At 45.6% G+C, this 17,955-nt stretch overlaps 1 protein-coding gene across 5 annotated transcripts in view; it reads right to left on the bottom strand.

Moving 5' to 3' along the window:
* Positions 1–7,046: 7,046 nt before the first annotated feature.
* Positions 7,047–17,955, bottom strand: part of Pigg (phosphatidylinositol glycan anchor biosynthesis class G) — a 32,255-nt gene continuing 21,346 nt past the window's right edge. For 2 of the 5 annotated variants that reach the window (XM_010641626.2, XM_010641627.2), the window contains exons 9-13: positions 16,913–17,364; positions 15,919–16,110; positions 12,572–12,881; positions 9,998–10,161; positions 7,047–7,407 (exon numbers count right to left, since the gene is read on the bottom strand). In XM_010641626.2, coding sequence (XP_010639928.1) covers positions 7,173–7,407; positions 9,998–10,161; positions 12,572–12,881; positions 15,919–16,110; positions 16,913–17,364 — 1,353 coding nt within the window. In that variant the 3' untranslated portion in view covers positions 7,047–7,172. Of the gene's footprint in view, positions 7,408–9,997; positions 10,162–12,571; positions 12,882–13,841; positions 15,731–15,918; positions 16,111–16,912; positions 17,365–17,955 lie in introns of those variants that run through there. The other 3 variants (XM_010641628.2, XM_010641629.3, XM_010641630.1) reach the window with 3 other exon arrangements.

Genomic DNA, 17,955 nt, shown 5'->3' with positions numbered 1-17,955 from the left:
ACAGTTTCCTGGGTTTCAGTTCATTGTTGGTTCACCGTTTGGGGCTGTGATAGCACAGTACATCATGACAGAGAGAAGCACATGACTGAGGAGTTGCTTACCTTGTGGCAGCCAGGAAGCAAAGAGAGAGAGAGGAAAGTGCTGGGGTCCCACTCAAGGGCTTCCTCTAGTCCCCACCTCCTAAAGGCTCTACCACCTCTCAACACCACAGACTGAGAGCCAAACCTTAACATGTGGCCCCTGGGGAACACTTAGGATCCAAACTATAACAGGAAAGTAATAGATCAATATCCATTGTGAATATACAAAAATTTTTAAACTAAGTACAGTGGCACCTCAGTTAATGAACTCAGTTAAATTGTTTTATGATTTTGGGAAAGATGGCTGTATTTGTGTTTTTGCGAGGAAGATGTCCGTGGTCATGTTTGTTACCTAATGTGGAGTTTGGGAACAAAGCAAAATTTTGCCAAATGCTTCTGTTTGTGAACTGCATTGTTTGCAAATAGAATCATTTGTGAATGAAGGCATTACTACATTTACAAATCAAATTCATGAATATATAAAATGGCAACACATCACTACCATGTGGGATTTACCCCAGGAATTTAAGGCCATTTTAAAAATTAAAAAAAGGAGCCTGCATATTAATAAGAGTTCTGGAATATCCTAAATTTAAATAAGAGTCAGAAGACTGAGGGCAAGATGAGAGGAGATTAATCAGTGAACAAGTCAGGGGTGAGAATAAAACACCATTTCTCATTCCTGAATAATGTTAAAACTTTAAATCGTGGGCTGGGGATTTAGGGTTAGGTTCGATGGTCTGCCTCACAAGAGCAAGGACCTGAGTTCGATCCCCGGTACCAAAAAACAAAACAAAAAACAAACCCCCAAAACCCCCCAAAACCCTCCCAAAACCCTTTAAATCAAAGCACCTCCTGACACCCTAGATTCATGAAATCCTATTCAAAACCTCACCCAATACAGAACAACAGGTACTTCCCTACAGGTCACTTGCCATCTGTGCTTGATATGGTCCTGCCCCTCTTACCTATAGCCAGTGTAGGGCCAACGGAGACAACTTAGGCCTGTGTTCCTAACTTTTTATAATAAAAAGTGCTTCTAGCTCTGGTTTGGCAAGCATCTGACTGTCTCACCAGGAGCTGTGGGGACTTCCCAAGACCTGGTCCTTGTTTTGGCTGACATCTTTAACAGCTCGAGAAACCCTTTTATGTTAGAGATCTTTTGGTATCAAGAAATTTGGTTTACAAATACTAGTAAAATAAACTGTTGTTGACAAGTCCACACTGGCTTTGGATGAAAAACAAACTAAAAATCAGCCAATTATGACAGAAGGGGACTTTGAAAAACAAACTAAACATCAGCCAATTATGACAGAAGGGGACTTTCTCATCCTGATGAAGACAGCTTTGGAAGTCCTGAGATCAATGTGATGGAGAGACACTCAACACATCTGCCCCAGGACAGGAGCAGGCAAGAGTGTCTACCCTCAGCACTATACCTGACACTGTCCTGGAGGTTTATCCAGTACAGTAAGGCAAGAAAAGAAATATGAAGCCTGAAAACCTGAAAGGAAGGAGTGGAACTGTCACTATTTGCACATGACATGACTACTTATGTAGAAAATCCCAAGGAATCATCAAAACTAACAGTGGAAATATGAGTGAGTTAGCAAGGTCTCAGGATACAAGGTCATTATAAACAAAAATCAACTGCATTCTTATATTCTATCAACCAATTATTGGAAAATAAGTTAAAAATGCATTTGCAATATGAAACAATACCAGAAAAAAATTATAGGATTACATCTAACACAGAACTTGCAGACGTCTGTACTGAAAATAATGAACACCACCTAGAGCTGCTGTAGAAGACCTGCACACCAGGGGCCATGCCACAGTCTGTGTGAGACTCCACACTGGAGACATCTGCTCTCTTTGAATTTACCCATAGATTTGATGTAATCCCAGCCATAATCCTGCAAGTTTTAAAATACAGAATTTGACAAAACTGATTGTAAAATTTATGTGAGAATTCAAAGGGCCTAGGACACACAAATAAACTTGAAAAAAAATGAAGGTGAAACACTTGTACCATCTAATTTTAAGACTTAATATAGGGAGCTGCATGAAACCATTTGTGTGGCCCCTGTCCCACCCAGGCCTCCCCACTACCAGACCAGTGAGGATGGGAGCTGTGTGAAACCACTGGCATGAGCCCATCCCCTTATCGGAGCCAGCAACCCAAGTCCCCCCCACCCCCCTCTGGCTTTCTGACCCATCTTTCACATGCACTAAATTCCAAGTGGATTAAAGATATAAATATTAAAATAGAAACACTAAACTTGCTGGAAGATAAGTTGGGTAGAACTCATCAAGATATCAGCATAGGACTTTTTTTTTTTTGGTACCAGGGATTGAACTGAGGTCCTTGTGCTTGCAAGGCAGGTGGCAGAAGCACTGAGCTAAATCCCTGGCCTAGCATAGGAAAGACTTTATGAACAAATCCTCAGTAGCATGGGAAGTAGTGCAAAGAATCAACAATTGGGATCTCATCTTTTTAAAAAGTTTCTGCACTGCCAGAAAAATCACAAGCAGAGCTGAAAGACAACCCACAATGTGGGAAAAAATTTTTACTAGCCATTCTGCAGACAAAGGCCTACTATTTAGAATATATAAAGAACTTAAAAAAATCAGACCCCCAAATATAAAGACCCAATTCAAAAATGGGCATCTGAGGGGCCGGGGATTTAGCTCAGCGGTTTGGTGGCCTGCCTTGCAAGCACAAGGACCGGAGTTCAATCCCCAGTACCAAAAATGGGCATCTGAAATGAACAGACATTTCTCAGACAAAGAAGTAAAAGCAGCAAATAAACATATGAAAAAATGTTCAACATCATTGTTCGAGAGATGCAGATGAAAACAACACTGAGATTCCATCTCACCCCACAAAGAATGCCTGCTATCAAGAAATCAACCAATAACAAATGCTGGCAGGATTGTAGGGAGACAGGAACCCTTCTTCATTATCGGTGGGAGTGCAGACGGGTGCAACCACTGTGGAATCAATATGGAGATACTTCAATCAACTAGAATAAGACCAAGCTATTCCCCTGCTGGGTATCTTCCCAAAAGAATTAAAAGAATCATACCACAGTGATATTTGCTCACCCATGTTCACAGCAGCACAGTTTGTAATAGCTAAAATTTGGAAACAGCCCAATTGCCCATCAGCTGGAGACTGGATAAAGATGTGTGTGTTTTTAATAAAACAGAGTACTACTCAGCCATAAAGAATGAGAAACTATAGATAGTCATAGCTAAATGGACACACATTGAGGCCATACTATGAAGTGAAATTACTAAGTCATACTGAGTCACATGTGTAAATACCGAATAATTTCTTTGGTGTGAAAAATTCAAGTGTAAATAAGGGTCAAAACGTATAATCGATATTGTGTAATAGGACAAAAAGGTCTAAAAGAGTAAAGGAAGTGGGAGGGGTAGGGCAAAGGTAAAAAGGGAAAAATATGTAAAAATGAAAAACATGGAAACATCTTTTTAAATAGGGAAGGGTGGAGGGACTGAAGGGAGTGCTGGGGAATGGGGAAAAATAAGAACCTGATAAGTCTTGTAAAGGTACAAGATCCCAATGATAAATGTAGCTATTGTATACCTAAAATGTACCAATCAAGTTAATAAAAAGACAACATAAAGCTACAGTGATCACAATAGTCTGCTCCCCGTATAAAGACAAAGAGCCATTAGACCCACACTTACTCCAGCAGTTGATTTCTGACAACAAAAGCCAAAGTAACTCAATGAGAAAGCTAAATTATCTTCAACAAATAGTGACAAAATAATGGTTATCTACATTAAAGGGGAGGAGAGGAAACAAAGGGAAAAAGAACTCAACTCCAGTATTATAACACACAGAGACTATCATGAAACAAATGGACAAACACAAAAGCTACTACTAAAACTTCTAGAAAAACACCGGGCAATATCTGTTAACTGAACAAAGATTTCTTTCTTTTTTTTTTTGGTACCAGAATTGAACTCAAGTCCTTGTGCTTGCAAGGCAGGCAGTGGAACTGCTGAGCTAAATCCCTGGCTGAACAAAGATTTCTTAGAAAAGACACAGAAAGCAATAACCATGAGAAATGACTGATAAATTAGATTTCCTCTGCATAAAAAACTGTTCATCAAAAAGACACTATTAAAAAAGAACAAGACATAGGTTGAAAGGAAAAAGTCCCTGATAAAGAACTTGGCCCCTGAATATATAAAGAATCCCCACAACTCAGTAAGGAAAAGATAAATAAAGCAACTTAAAATAAAAATGATCCACAGACTTGAAAGGTTACTTCACAGAGAAAGACACAGACAGACGTGAAACACATGGAAACACTTTTTGATGTCAGTTATCAGGGAAACACAAGTTGAAACTGGGAGATTTTATTAGGTACCCTTCAGAATGAGTAACATCAGGTGGCTAAGACATGGAGTAATCACTCGTACACAATGCTAGTGATTATAAAATGGTACAACTGCTGTGGAAAGGGCAGCTTTTCAGAATTCAAGTGTACACTTACCATATACGACCTAGCAATCCAATCCCAGGTATTAATCAAAACAACATGAAAATGTCTACAAAAAAACCTGTATAAGAACATTCACATCAGCTAAAAAATTGGAGAGTCCAAGTGTCCACCAATGGAGAACGGAGGAATGTTATGGTATGGTCACACAGTGGAACCACAGGAAAAAAAAAAAAGTCTGGATGTTAATTACTACTTGGGGGGTTGGGTGAGGCAGGGTTTTGCTATGTAGTTCAGGCTGGACTTGAACTCATGGCAATCCTCCTGCCTCAGCCTCCTGCGTGCTAAGATTACAGGTGTGTACCACCACACATGGCTGGATGCTGACTGATGGCAGGTACAAGGGAGCTTATTATTTTCTGCTTACTGTGTATATGCTTCAGGATTTCAAAGGTACAACTAAAAAAAAAAAAGAATAAATGTAATCAAGTCTTGTAAGAATATCTCCTAGTTAATTTCCTTCCTAGTGTAATAACTTTTTAACACTCAAATTCATAGGCTGTATGTATCTCTCCCTAAAACTCAATAAATGCCACCTTTAACAACAAAAGTGGGAAATTTTTCTTGTGTGTCAAATGTAACTGGCAGCACTTTCGAGTCTCTGGACACTACAAGGCACCTGCAGAGGCAGGTGGTGCCACAGGAAGTGCTGTTTGTGACCACTGCCATCATCTGTGATCAGGATGTGCCCTTCTAGGAGTCTTCAGCTTAACATGACAGCCGGCACACTGCTCACACATGGGTGTTGCACTGCTGGGTTACATTTTAACAAACAGGCCAGGGGCTTAGTGTGGTGTGGTAACACATTACCCCAGCTTCCATTTAAAATAATGGGAAATAGAGTGTTTCAGCATGAAATCAGATGTGAAGTGGGAGATATACTGTGATTAAAAGAAAAAAGAACAACTTTCGAAAGTGATAAAAATCTTATATATTTGTAAATTAAGTATTGAATATTTGTACATTAAGCACTCTCCCAGGAAAGCTTTGGAATGGAATGAAAAACAAGGACTACACAGAAAACAACAGAGAGAAAAGGTAAAATCCAGAATTCCAAAGGCAGAAAAGAAAGAGGGACAGCAAAGTGAGAAGGGATGGAGGGGAGAAGAAAAAAGGAGAAACAGTAAAACAAGTCACGTGCGAGGGAGGAGCTCAGTCTGGTCTTGGGTCACGCGCAGCCACAGGTGATGCCAGGCACAGCAGTCCCCACACTCCCAGGCAGAGGAGCTGCTGACCTGGCTACTCTTCCAGCAGGACGCAGAACATTCAGGGACTCAGTATCTTGAGTCTTTTCTGAAAAAATTACTAGGGCATAAAATCCATCCTGCAAATAGGAGAAAGAAAGGAAGAGTGTAAAGAATTTAGCTGTGGGAAGAACCAAGAGTGAGCAATGGATCATTTCTTACAAAGGAAAATCGACCAGGTGTGTAAACTCAGAACAAAATGTGCATGTCACAAGTCACGACAGAAATCCCATAGAAAGCTTGTCAGTGGGAACAGAAGAGCGACCCAGTGTTGTATCAGAACACAAGACCCACAGCAAATGCACCGTCTGCCCTTCCCACCCAGAGAGCTGAGTAAGGCTGCTTAGCTTCTTCTTCAGTGAAGCACAAGTCACAAGAGAGCAAACGCAGACTCCAGCTGTTTTCAATTTAGCACTGCTCTGACCAAGTCTTACAAAAATGTAAGACAATACCATTCCCACTAAATATTTTTGTTTTGGAAAATAGTTATCTCTCCTAAAAATGTTATATTAACATAAAATAGGTAATTTTTAAATATTTTATTTATTTATTCATTTATTTTTGAGACAGGGTCTCGTTATGTAGTTCAGGCTGGCCTCAAACTCACTAGTAGCCCAGGCTGGCTTTAAACTCACAGCGATCCTCCTGCCTCAGCCTACGGAGTCCTGGGATTACAGGCATGCACCACCATACCCGGCACAACACGTTATTTTTAAATGAGTAATTCCTCTGAGATGATTTAGTTTTCATTCCAAATGCCATCAACACTGACACACATAATCCACATAGTCCAAAGTGCCTGGCCCAGTGGGTTAATCTCCGCCTTTCCCCACAGGGGTCCTGGGCCTTGCTGAGATCCTATACACCAAGACAAAGGCCAAATCTTTCTGTTCATGACTTAAACCTAGAGGAAATTAAAATTTCAGACATTTTTGGGATGATCAATAGGGAAAGTATGATACATATTGTAAGTATTTTGAAGTGACCTTTTATTCAACTACTATTTCATTTAAATTCAAGTGCAAATGAAGCTGTTTATCAGTTTCATAGGATTCATCTTTTTTTTAACGATCTTGCATTTAAACAGATGTTTTATTTATTTTGTTTTTATGAGACAGGGTCTCACTATGTAGTCGAGACTGACCTGGAACTCACTATGTAGCCCAGGCTGATCTCAAACTCATAGCAATCCTCCTGCCTCAGCCTCCCAAGTGCTGTGATTACACGTGTGCACCACCATGCCCGGCTACACAGATATTTTAGTACTCAAATCCATGATACGAATAGTGAACTCTAAAAGCTCATCATTTTCAAGCATCCATCTTTGTCCAGGGCCTTGCATGGCCGGTCTGATCTGTGGCTGTGAAGAGCACACAGAGGGCAGCTGTGATGAGCAGATGCATTCCCTCGTAGAGAAGTTTTGGAGAAAATACACTCCATATGAACAGGTGATAACGCAGGGATGTCACCAAAATGATGTATGTGGCAACAGGAACAGAACAAATCAGTGCATAGCAGAAGCAAGCACAGCCCATTGCTGAATCACTGTAAATAAAGCAGAAAGCAGGCATTAGAGCGTGCCCCACGAGCACGTGACTGCTGTTCTTGCTCTGAAAACCATGGTCGTCCTTGCCCGGGGACTACAAAACGCAACACTCATTCTGCACACACTGCTGGGGACCCTGAAAATCTCCTAGAGAAGGGAAAACCAGATAAACACAAACATGTCAGAATGTTCAACACTGAAGAAAACAGAGCACAAAGGCAGAGTAAAGGCGAGCCCTCAAAAATGCTCCTAAACCTCGCCTATTCATAGAGAGACTTGGGGGTTTGCTAGAAACAGGAGCCGTCCCACAAAAATCTGCATTGAAGTGGATGGAAGCCAGGGGCTAAAAGCTGTGGGCAGCAGCTGGGACCCTCTTTAGAGTCACCACACTGAAATATTTGTGAAAAATTCACCCCAGATTTTGCATAGCTATTTAAAAATTATACACATGTACTACTACCTCATACATGACACTGAACAGAAATCACAGAAGGAAGACACACAAAGATAAACAGCCCGCAGCACGGTTCCTGCAGTCTCAGCATCTGGCCCTAGAATGCGTGCTTAGGAGGGCAGCAGCATAGAGCAACATCACTGGAATGGGTACCTTCCTGGAAACAAGGTGCTCCCTGCCCCATTTTTTCTACGCCACCAACACAATCATCACACAATCTTACCTATTCTTTAAAGTAACTTCCCATGGTCTGTGATCACTTCAGAGTTCTTGCACCCATCTGTGGCCTATAGCCAGTCTGGAGGGCATAGGAACCCTCAGGTCCCAGCTCCACCCATGCTCTGGCTTCGCTGTCTCCCCTCGAATCCTGCACCGCACTGACCAAGCCTATCTGTGCTGCTCCCCGGCGGCTGGCCCACACCCTGCATCACTGCTGCCTCTCAGTCACAGCGGCGCTACTCAGAGCGGAAATGGGCTGAGTACTGCCACATCAGGACAGGCACCTCTACCGGGCGGATGGTACTCGTGGCTCCAAGTGTCCACCCTGTGAGGCCTGAACTTAGGGCATGGTGAGCTTGCCTGTCTGTGGCAGAAGCTTAGGGGTGGAGCAGCGTGTGTCGAGGGTGTGTACACCAGCATCGCCTACGTGAGCACAGTCTGTGATGTGCTCCTCAGTCCTGCTGACCAGGAGACTACACCAGGTACAACCTTAAGACATTCCCACAATACCTCCTGCTTCCGTGCTCGCTGTCCAGCAAAGGTACCACAGCCACTCAGTGGCCACGGGATAGGGCTCCCCTCTCGGCCTCTGCACGTCCTTCCCACTTGCTGGGTCATCAACTGCCCATCACCCCAGCACACTTCAGCATGGCTCTTTGCTGCGGCAGCCCTGGCGCCTTCCTTCCATCTCACTTTTTCCTCTTCCAGCCCCCAGCTAACTTGGGGGAATCCTACAAGGGTTACCTTGTTGCACGCCCTGAGTGAGAGCACCTGTCTGGATGTTGTACCCATACCGGGTCAAAGATCAGCACGCAGGGTGAGCTCTGCAGATGGGGGACGGGAGGCTGGGCTACCTTCTCAGTCGGTGTGCTGAGGCCCAGCTTCCACTGCTCAGACTGTGCCAAATGTAGGTGGACAATGACTAACGTCATCCGCTAGAAGACTGTGGCTAAGTCCCTCATAGTGGCCAGTGGGCTCCTAGTCTTACTAGTGGACCGGGTGCACAGCCATCTGTGCTTTTAACCACAATGCCCAGCTCAGCCTAGCAGCCCTGCAGCTGGGATCCTGACTAAAGACAAACTCTGACCTGTTGGAAACATCTTCTCTAGGCACAATTTGGATTTCATTACAATTTTCTTACTTTACTGAAACAAAATGGAAATGAGTAAAACTTGATAGTTTTTAAGCTTTTAAAAAGGAAAGAGAAAACCATTTGTAAAGTGAAGAAATACTTCTTAACTAGGGAAAGTACCAATTAATTCTGTCCACTGATTAAAACGCTTGTAAATAAGTCCCTTTTTCACAGATAGAACTGAAAATCCCCTACCACTCCATGTCTACCCTGCCAGGCTGGCTGGCACTGGTGCTGCTTGGGCAGTGTATAGAGTTCCTGCTCACAAAGCTGTCTTTTAGGGAGAAACTAGACAAAAACTAATGACTGAGAAAGAGAATGAGAATGCAGGAATACTGCTGAGAGCACAGGCAGGAAAGGCCCGGAGAGCTGCATCTGTGCAAAGGCCAGAGGAGGAGGCAGGGAGCTGTGAGCACAGGAGGTGTGGGGAGGAGCTTCCAGGCTACCCTCCTCACCTCCCTACTTAGCCAACAGCCTCTGTGGTCAGGCAGCATTCTGAGTCCAAGGGCTGGCTAGTGTCTTTGTCTTCCTGCTCCCCAATCCCCACCACTAGCAATCAAAAGCTCAGGCAGCGGATCATATCCTCTTCCCCCGTGACCTGACCCACATAAGAGTCCTCATACCTGCTGTAGGCCTTGGAGCTGCACACTGAGCTTATTTAAGGAAGACTCCTGGTGAACAGGCTGTCTGACCCATAGAATTCAGATGCCCTATCTAGGACAAGGTATAACTCTTGGAAATGGGAACCTCCACCAGATTTGTGCTGAGGCCAGATCTGCCTCACCTGCTTGCTTCTGCACTCAGGAAATGTGCCAGGTGGACAGCCCACAGCACGGGTCCCACATACGTCCCAAACACAGTCAGCAATGTGGCTGGAATTTCCATGTAGGTGTCTAAGCCCACAAAGCCTGCTGAGATGTCGATGGTGGCGATGTTGTTGGAGTTGCCCTGGAACAGAGGAGACCAGGGCTGATGATGGCCTCACAACACACAGAATCTATCACTACTGCCTGAGTATGGACACATGGGCCAGATGAGCACATCAACATGAACATCCAGTTGAGGCTCTATTATTGTGGAACACACGGGCCCAGATGACCACGCTGGTGTGAATGCACTGTCAGAGGAGCCAGATACCCTGATCATAGCCAGGTAATTGGGATGGTCCAGGATGAATCATCTGCCTGCCTGCTGTGCCACTCTAGGCCCACAGGAGCCAGGTGGCTTGTGCAGAAATGTTCCTCCTGAAGAGTCAGCCTGCTGGCTGGGCATGGCAATCTCTGTGGGGGCATACCAGGCTGGAGACTGCTGGCTGGTGGCTGGGGTATTTGGAGGGTGAGCTGGCACTGCAGGAGATACTGGTCTCTTACTGAGGACTGACTTCTGATTGTAGTAAATATGGATGGCTCTTTTGGTCAGCCCTGGCAGGTACTGTGTTGTGGGATGTATCTCATCCTGCACTTTACATGGCAGGATCTCCTGAGGGTCCACCTCTCTCCACCTTCAGTCTGTTGAGCCTGGTGATCTGTGCATCATGTAAACCCCTGAATCTGATTCACACTCTGCTCCCTCGGGGGGACCAGTGGGCACAGTTTGGTGGTGCTGCCACCTGCACAAGTCCAGAGACACACACATCCTCCTGTTCTACCAAGCCCATTTCCCTGGGTGCTGCTCTTCCGTATCTCTTCCCTGAGATCTACTCTGCCCTGATGCACTCTGGGTTCCTATCTCCCTGGCGCAGCCTTGCCTGAGGACAGCAGGAGGCTGGCCTCAGTGGGAGGTGCCAGGTCAGGGCCTGGGGGAGATGGAGGTGGGTCTGTTCCTGGAGCAGATGGTGACCCTGGAACAGAGTCAACAGAATGGAGGGCCAACCACATGGTCAGCAGTGGGGCAACACGCACCACCATCCTGACACTGACCAAATTAACTCACTGTTGTCAACCATGTGACATGGCACACCATTGCCCCTGGTGTACAGGAAGGAGACTGAGGCACAAAGATGGGGGATTCAGTGCAATGGAGGGCCAGCAAAAGAGAGCACCCAAGTTCCTGACCCCCATGCTGTCAAGGAAATGCAGAGCTGAGGGCAGCAAGGCCAGCACTCTTCTCCCAGACCTGAGAGTGAAGGGAAAGAGACTCAACCAGCGGACAGGGAGAGCTAGGTCAAAGACACAGGAGGATGGGGAGAGGCACAAACGGAGAGGACAAGAACACACAAATGCGAGATCTAAGATAAATGGGAGGGGAAAACGGGGAGAAGCCAGGAGAGTTAGGATGGGGAAAGGGGAGGACAGGGAGAGCTAGGATGGGGGACCTAGGACAGTGAAGGTTGGGTAGGGAGGGGAACGCAGGAAGTGGTGAGAGAAGGGTAAGGCAGATTCCACCAGGCTCCTGGCTCATCGCAGCCTAGGACAATGGTACTTGTCTCTAGTTTACGGATGAGGAACTGAGGCAGAGCACACACTTGACAGAAGCTCCCTGAGGGAAGGTTTCCTGTGTTCTGTGGGATACTGCATGCTGATGCCACCCTAGGTTCCTTGAGGAGACCAAGGCTGAGAGCTGGGAGATGAAGCCATGGGCTGGTCTTAATCTGGCCATGCTATGGAGGACTGGTGGGTTTCTCCAACTCATTCACCACAAGACAAGCCATACAACTCGGGACACAAGAAACCAGGAATGCAGAAGGAATACAGGGATAAAGCCCTGCTGGGACATGGTTGGTTGAGATCCCGGGACTGGGCAGAGAGGTGGAAGCTGGTGTACAGAGGAGACAGAACAGGTGTCCTGTGGTGATTTAGTCTCTCAGCCAAGGAGTTGGGTTGGAGGGGTCTGCAGCGACCTACGTACCCTGGGGACATCAGGAGGTTGTGGGACAACCGTCCAAATGTGTCTGCACACAGTCAAGTAGTCTCAGGCCTGCATGTAACGGGTCTTTAAATAGAGAAGCCCTTCCATTCTTCGAGGCCCCAGTGGACTAACAGTTACATGGGGATACTGGTCCTCAGTGTGGACAGCCCTGACACCAGGATGAAAGCATAAAGAAGTACAATGACTACATTTATACAATAAGCAAGCAGAAGACTCGACATGTTTTCTGAACTTCTCCTCGTAACTAAATTCCCACCTGATCCTGAAGAGCAACAATCAGCTGTCATGCATACCCACAAATCTACACTAAGGATGTCTTCTTTAAGTAACTGTGGTTTATCTTACAAAAACAGAAGTTTAAGTGTAGTTCACCACACATACTGACAGTTCTCACTAAACAAGTACCACTTTCCAACTTCTAAAATGTTCTCAAACAAAAACCAAGATATAGAAAAAAGTAAAGTTTTCTATCCATGATAATAAAACCTACCTGAAAATAGAAGAATGCTTGACCGAACCAATAATGCATTACAGTGATCTCAGCTACATCGTGTCTCAGGGGCTTCCAGATGAATTTAGTCATGATGGTCTGGATCAAGAGGCTAAATGCTAACACCGGATGATTATGTGGTCTTAAGAGCAAGGCTGCCAGAAGAACTAATCCAGTATATAGCTCCCACAAACCTACAGTCTTGACTTTGAAGTCTGTAGCAATGACTTGAGATTTAAGCAAGTCTTTGGTGCCCGTGAACAGAATGCCAAGGACAAAGACATAAACAAAACGAGCTTCAAGAATACCCCTAAAAAAAAGCAAAACAAGTTAGACTCATTTGCACCAAATATATATTTTCCCATGAAAAACACGTGTCTAATTAGAGAATGGCTAAGTGTGCCAGCATAGCTAACTAACCATATGGTGGCACCCTCCCACTGCGGTTGTCACCTTTTATTCCCCCGACCTGCAAGACCAGTAGCCTGTCCTGTGTGCGCCTTCTCGACGGAGTCGGCTTTGGGTGTGTCTCACTCCTGTGGGCATACCAGGAAAGTCACCCGCCTGCCTGGTACAGTTAAAAGCCGCTGCCCTGGTATACAGCCCCACTCTCAGAAACTCCCATTTGTTCATAAATGGTGATTATGAGCATGTTCACAGTCAAGAAGACTCAGAAAGGATGCACTCACAAATGTTCAGTCTGGGTCCTGTGTCCAGCTTTGCCATTGGGAAGTTAACACTTCTGATACTCAGCTTTGTTATTTGTGAAAACAATGAAAAATGATATCTATACCTCACATGGCTGTCAGAGGGACTAAACAGGGAATGTGCATTGTTTGGGACACTGAATATTCAGCATTAAGTACTTTTATGAGTTAACTATTTCAGTACTTCATTTAAGTCAGTAAAAGATACAATCTATGGTGTTAGACCCAAGAACTTCATTTTACAAAGCACATATATTCTTAAAACATTATATATATATATATATTTATTTGTTTTTTTGAGACAGGGTCTCACTATGTTGTTGAGACTGACCTGGAACTCACTATGTAGCCCAGGTTGGTCTCGAACTCACAGTGATCCTTCTGCCTCAGCCTCCCAGGTGCTGGGATTATAGGCGTGAGCCACCATGCCCGGCCTAAAACATAATTTTTAAAATAGACTTTATATGGTATTTTATGTACATTGCAAGACACCATTTAAAACATTAAGTAAATTTAAAAATATTAATATAACATATGTTTTGAAAAATGAGTTTTTATATATCAGATATTCTTAGAAGGGTTTATATATTTTTAAAAAAATCCCTTTTCCAGTATGATCAGTCTAATTTTAACACAGTGGGCTCTGTGTGCCTATGTGACACTCACTGGGGAAATGGGGTCAGGGAGCTGGCAGCCCTGCAGGCCAGGTGTGTGCTGGGATGAGTGCCAAGGGCAGGCCCCACATGCTTGGAGAAGGGGGACCCACATGGGTGAGAACCACAGACTACAAGGACTCCAGAAGTATGAACCCAGAATCGCAGCAGATCCAGAAAAAGGAAATATTTAGACAGGATAGTCAGGGGTAAGAGATGGAAGCGTTTCCTAAGAGGAAGGTGAACAAGCAGACTCAGTGAGAGAAAAGGCAAACAGCTGTCTCTGGACACCGCAGACAACATGCTGTAGCAAGGCAATCAGACAAGGGAGATGACCAAAGCCTGGAGACAGTGCACAGGTGGGGCGGAGACGAGGGTTTGTTTACATGCTGCAGTATGTGATGACACGAACACCCCAGATAAAACATGCAGTCTGAAGGAGACAGTTTCTGAGACGTCTCCACAGTGTGCTCCACACCTCTGAGCCTATCGTCCTCCACCCACTCTGGCCTCCTGCCTCAGCAGGTGCTTCCTGGTGCCCCCGAGCCCACAGCCTGGCTGTATCCCTTGGCTCCCACCTAGACCTTCTGTTTTACTCACTAATTCTGGACACATGTAATGTGCCAAAATAAATAGTAAAAAGGAAGACCACAACCACCTATGACCTCGAGTCCTAAATACTGCATAATCACCAATATTTTATTTAGCCCTTAATACAAATATGAAAAATTAAACTGACTTGGTAAGCTGGGATGGTACAATGGTTTTACCCCCACCCCCGCCACCTCTCTACAATGTTCTCCTATTTCTACAAAAATGCTTGACTGATTACTGTCTGGAAAATCAGCTACCTTTAATACAGTTCTACGGAGCTTCGCCATGACTGCACAGTTGGTCACCCCACAACGGGGGACGACTGTTTTACTCTTCATTTTTGGCAACTATAAATGATGCTCAGTGAATATGCTGCGTATCTACTGAGGAGAATGTGGTTACACTGAAGAAATACTTCAAGTCAGGCAGAGGTGAGAGATTAACAGCGTGTGAGCAGGCATCTGTGGCAGCCTGCATTTTACACATGCTCTCTTCTCCATTTCAAGTCATCCCTTCTACTGGCAACCAATGGGTCAATCCTGGTGCCCCCTGCCATGTCCTCAGGACACAGGTGAGAGGATTGGAGTGTTCTTACACTGTGCCACCTGTCCAGCTGCCTCCAGGAGTTGGAGGTAGTCTGCTCTACCATGTTGCCCTCAAACAGAAGAGTGGACACTTGACACACAGAGACAGATTTGTGACTGAGCCCTCCTGGCTCGTGCAGCATGGAGCTCCTGGCCACACAGGAGCACAATGTACTCTATGGGACACCTGCCTTCCTTTCCAACTGCTAGGGAGCACCCACCTCTACCATCCATCTTTACCACCTTTCCCTAGCAGTTAGAAAAGAAGTACGTGCCTGCTCACACGCTGTTAATCTCTTACCTCTGCCTGACTTGAACCATTCTCCTCAGTACATATGCAGCACGTTCACTGAGCATCATTTATAGTTGCAAAAAATGAAGAGTAAAATAGTCATCTACCAACCGTGGGGTGACCAACTGTGCGGTCACAGTGAAGCTCCGTAGGACTGTATTCAAGACGGCTGATTTTCCGGACAGCTGTCAGGTCAAGCACTTTTGTAGAAATAGGAAGTTTCTGCAGTCACACCACAACTGGGCAAAGCTGCCATTAACTCAGACACCAGTGTATCACTTGTTAGTCCTCAATGACCTTCCCAGCTATTTGTCTTTCTCCTAAAAGAGCTAACAAAGTGAAGATTTTGTTAGCTGGGATCACGATGGTTTTGTTAGCTAGGCTCTAGGAGCTGTTGATGAAGTCACCATTCAAAAAAACCAAACTCCAGTGTTCTCAAGATAGGCATAATATTTTTCAGTACATAAAATACAATGACAGATATAAAAGCAAGTTCACATATCTGCAATGTACTTACTTTGAGATACCTTTGTTGGCTGGCTGCCACGGGAACAGCAAATTCCCAATAGCTGCCCGATAGCAGAAGACTCCCAGCAGCCCTAGTGCGAGGGCCACCTTGGACATGGGGGAGCATCCCCTCTGAGCCAGCATGAAGATCACAAGCAGGGAGAGGGCGGCCAGGTAGGAGAGCTCCATTTTGTGACTAGAGCTGCAGTGAGACAGAAAATCCCAAAGTTATTACCAAATGGGACACAATCCACACCCAGGGGCTCCAAAAAACTGTATTAAAGATAGCTGATTTTCTTGGAGAGAAAAAAAAAAAGTCAATTAATTAAATTTAAACAAAAGTTCTTAGAATGTGACAAATAAGTGTGTTGAAGTCTCACAATTTGACAGGTTTGGAGGGTGGGCAGGAAGCATAGTCCTGTCCCTACCTCCCTGGATTTGCTGCATCCTCACCCCACATCTGGCAGGCAGCCACCATCCCCTGGGGTGAAGGAGGTGCAGGGGTAGAACGCAGCCATGTCTGGGGTGCTGGAAGGCCAGGCACCCTGTTCTCCACTATACCTCACATTCACAAGCACAGACAATCATTGTTAAAAGGACAATTAAATATTCTAACACATATACTCAGGCCTGGAAAAAGATGTGGGCATTCATTTGCTACTGAGCTTTAAGCCGCATGTACATTTTAGGCACTCTGGATGGTCATGTGCCACTGTAGAGGGTCAGGCAGACAACTTTGGGGGAGTGGGCAGGTGCCAGGAGGTACAAACTCCTACCCCTGCACCAGGACAGGTCTGACCTGCAGCACAGAAGTGCAGGGTGCAGGTGGCCCACATTCACTCCCCAGGGGATGTGCAGACACAGCCACTCCAGTGATAACTTCCTCCATTTTTCAGATCTCAAATATTACCCTATTCTCAGCGCAGAAACCTGGCCTAAGTATATTTGAAGAAGACTGTTATGTGAACTGAGCAGTGGGGTCAGCCTGCTGGGGTTGTGCTCACCTGGTGAGCCAATGGCCGAGATCCGGCCGGTGGGCTCCCTGGACCCCTGTGTGGTTCAGGGACCGCAGCAGTCGGCAGCAGGCCAGTACCAGCCATGGCCCAGCTAGCACCGCCCAGCGTGTGTGGCCTCCGCGTGCTCCAGAGGGGAGCCCTTTACTCGCCTGGCCAGGCTTGGAGGCTTCACAGGCTGTGCAGGCCTGTTGCATGCAGTTGGCACCCACAGTCCCTGGCTGTGTGTGGAAGCAGCGCTGAAGCTCGCTGTCATCTCCCAGGAAGTAGCTTCTGCAGGTTTCCTGACTCAGAGCCAGACAAAGTGTGTTGACCAGGAAGTACCAGGTCTGGTGTTCCTCTTCCACAAAGCTGCTGGCTCCCAGACTCAGAACATGGCCCACTGTACCCAGCAGGAGAAGGAGGCCCACCTCTGACCATCCTGAGCAGGGGTGGGCTGCACTCTGTAAGGAAGAAATGCATCCTCTTAGGGGTGATCTGAAAATGGCACATGCTCACTGCATGTGATAATTTCCTTGCTTAGAGTGACTACCCCTGTGACAAGCCCTAGGTGCTTTCATGAGCCGTGCCCAGACTTCCCCAGGAGTTCCTCCTCCTGTGCCACCCTCACCCTAGCCAGAGTGGCAAAGACCAAGATGGTTGGGTCCTCTAGGTAGCGCTGAGCCCAGGCACTTGCCAGGAACCCTGCCAGCCCTCCTCCCATGCCAGTTCCTACTGTTCGAAACTGAAGGCCCAACACATCCCCCAGATGCACTGACAGAAAACTTGTTCATGAGTTTCTAGAACTCTAGTTTCCACTATTAACAGTTACATCTGTTTGAAATGACAAAAGTGGCATTGCAGTCCTTTCCCTTTAATGTTCTTATTTTAAATAGCTCAAGATGTGACTCGATTGCTGTCATTTATTCTTTGATATCTATTACTTGTGTGTTGCAAGGTACCAGGAATAGAGGTAGCATGAACCCAGCTAGGCCTGAGAGGTGTAGATGTACACAATCTGAGTGCCCACATATATCTCCCAGCAGGTGGTCTCT

This window comes from Fukomys damarensis, unplaced genomic scaffold (genome assembly GCF_012274545.1).
Source record: "Fukomys damarensis isolate Sample0158 unplaced genomic scaffold, DMR_v1.0_HiC HiC_scaffold_35, whole genome shotgun sequence".
NCBI classification, from domain to species: domain Eukaryota; kingdom Metazoa; phylum Chordata; class Mammalia; order Rodentia; family Bathyergidae; genus Fukomys; species Fukomys damarensis.
Note: the sequence above shows the minus strand (reverse complement) of the source record. Positions and strands in the feature narration are given on the sequence as shown.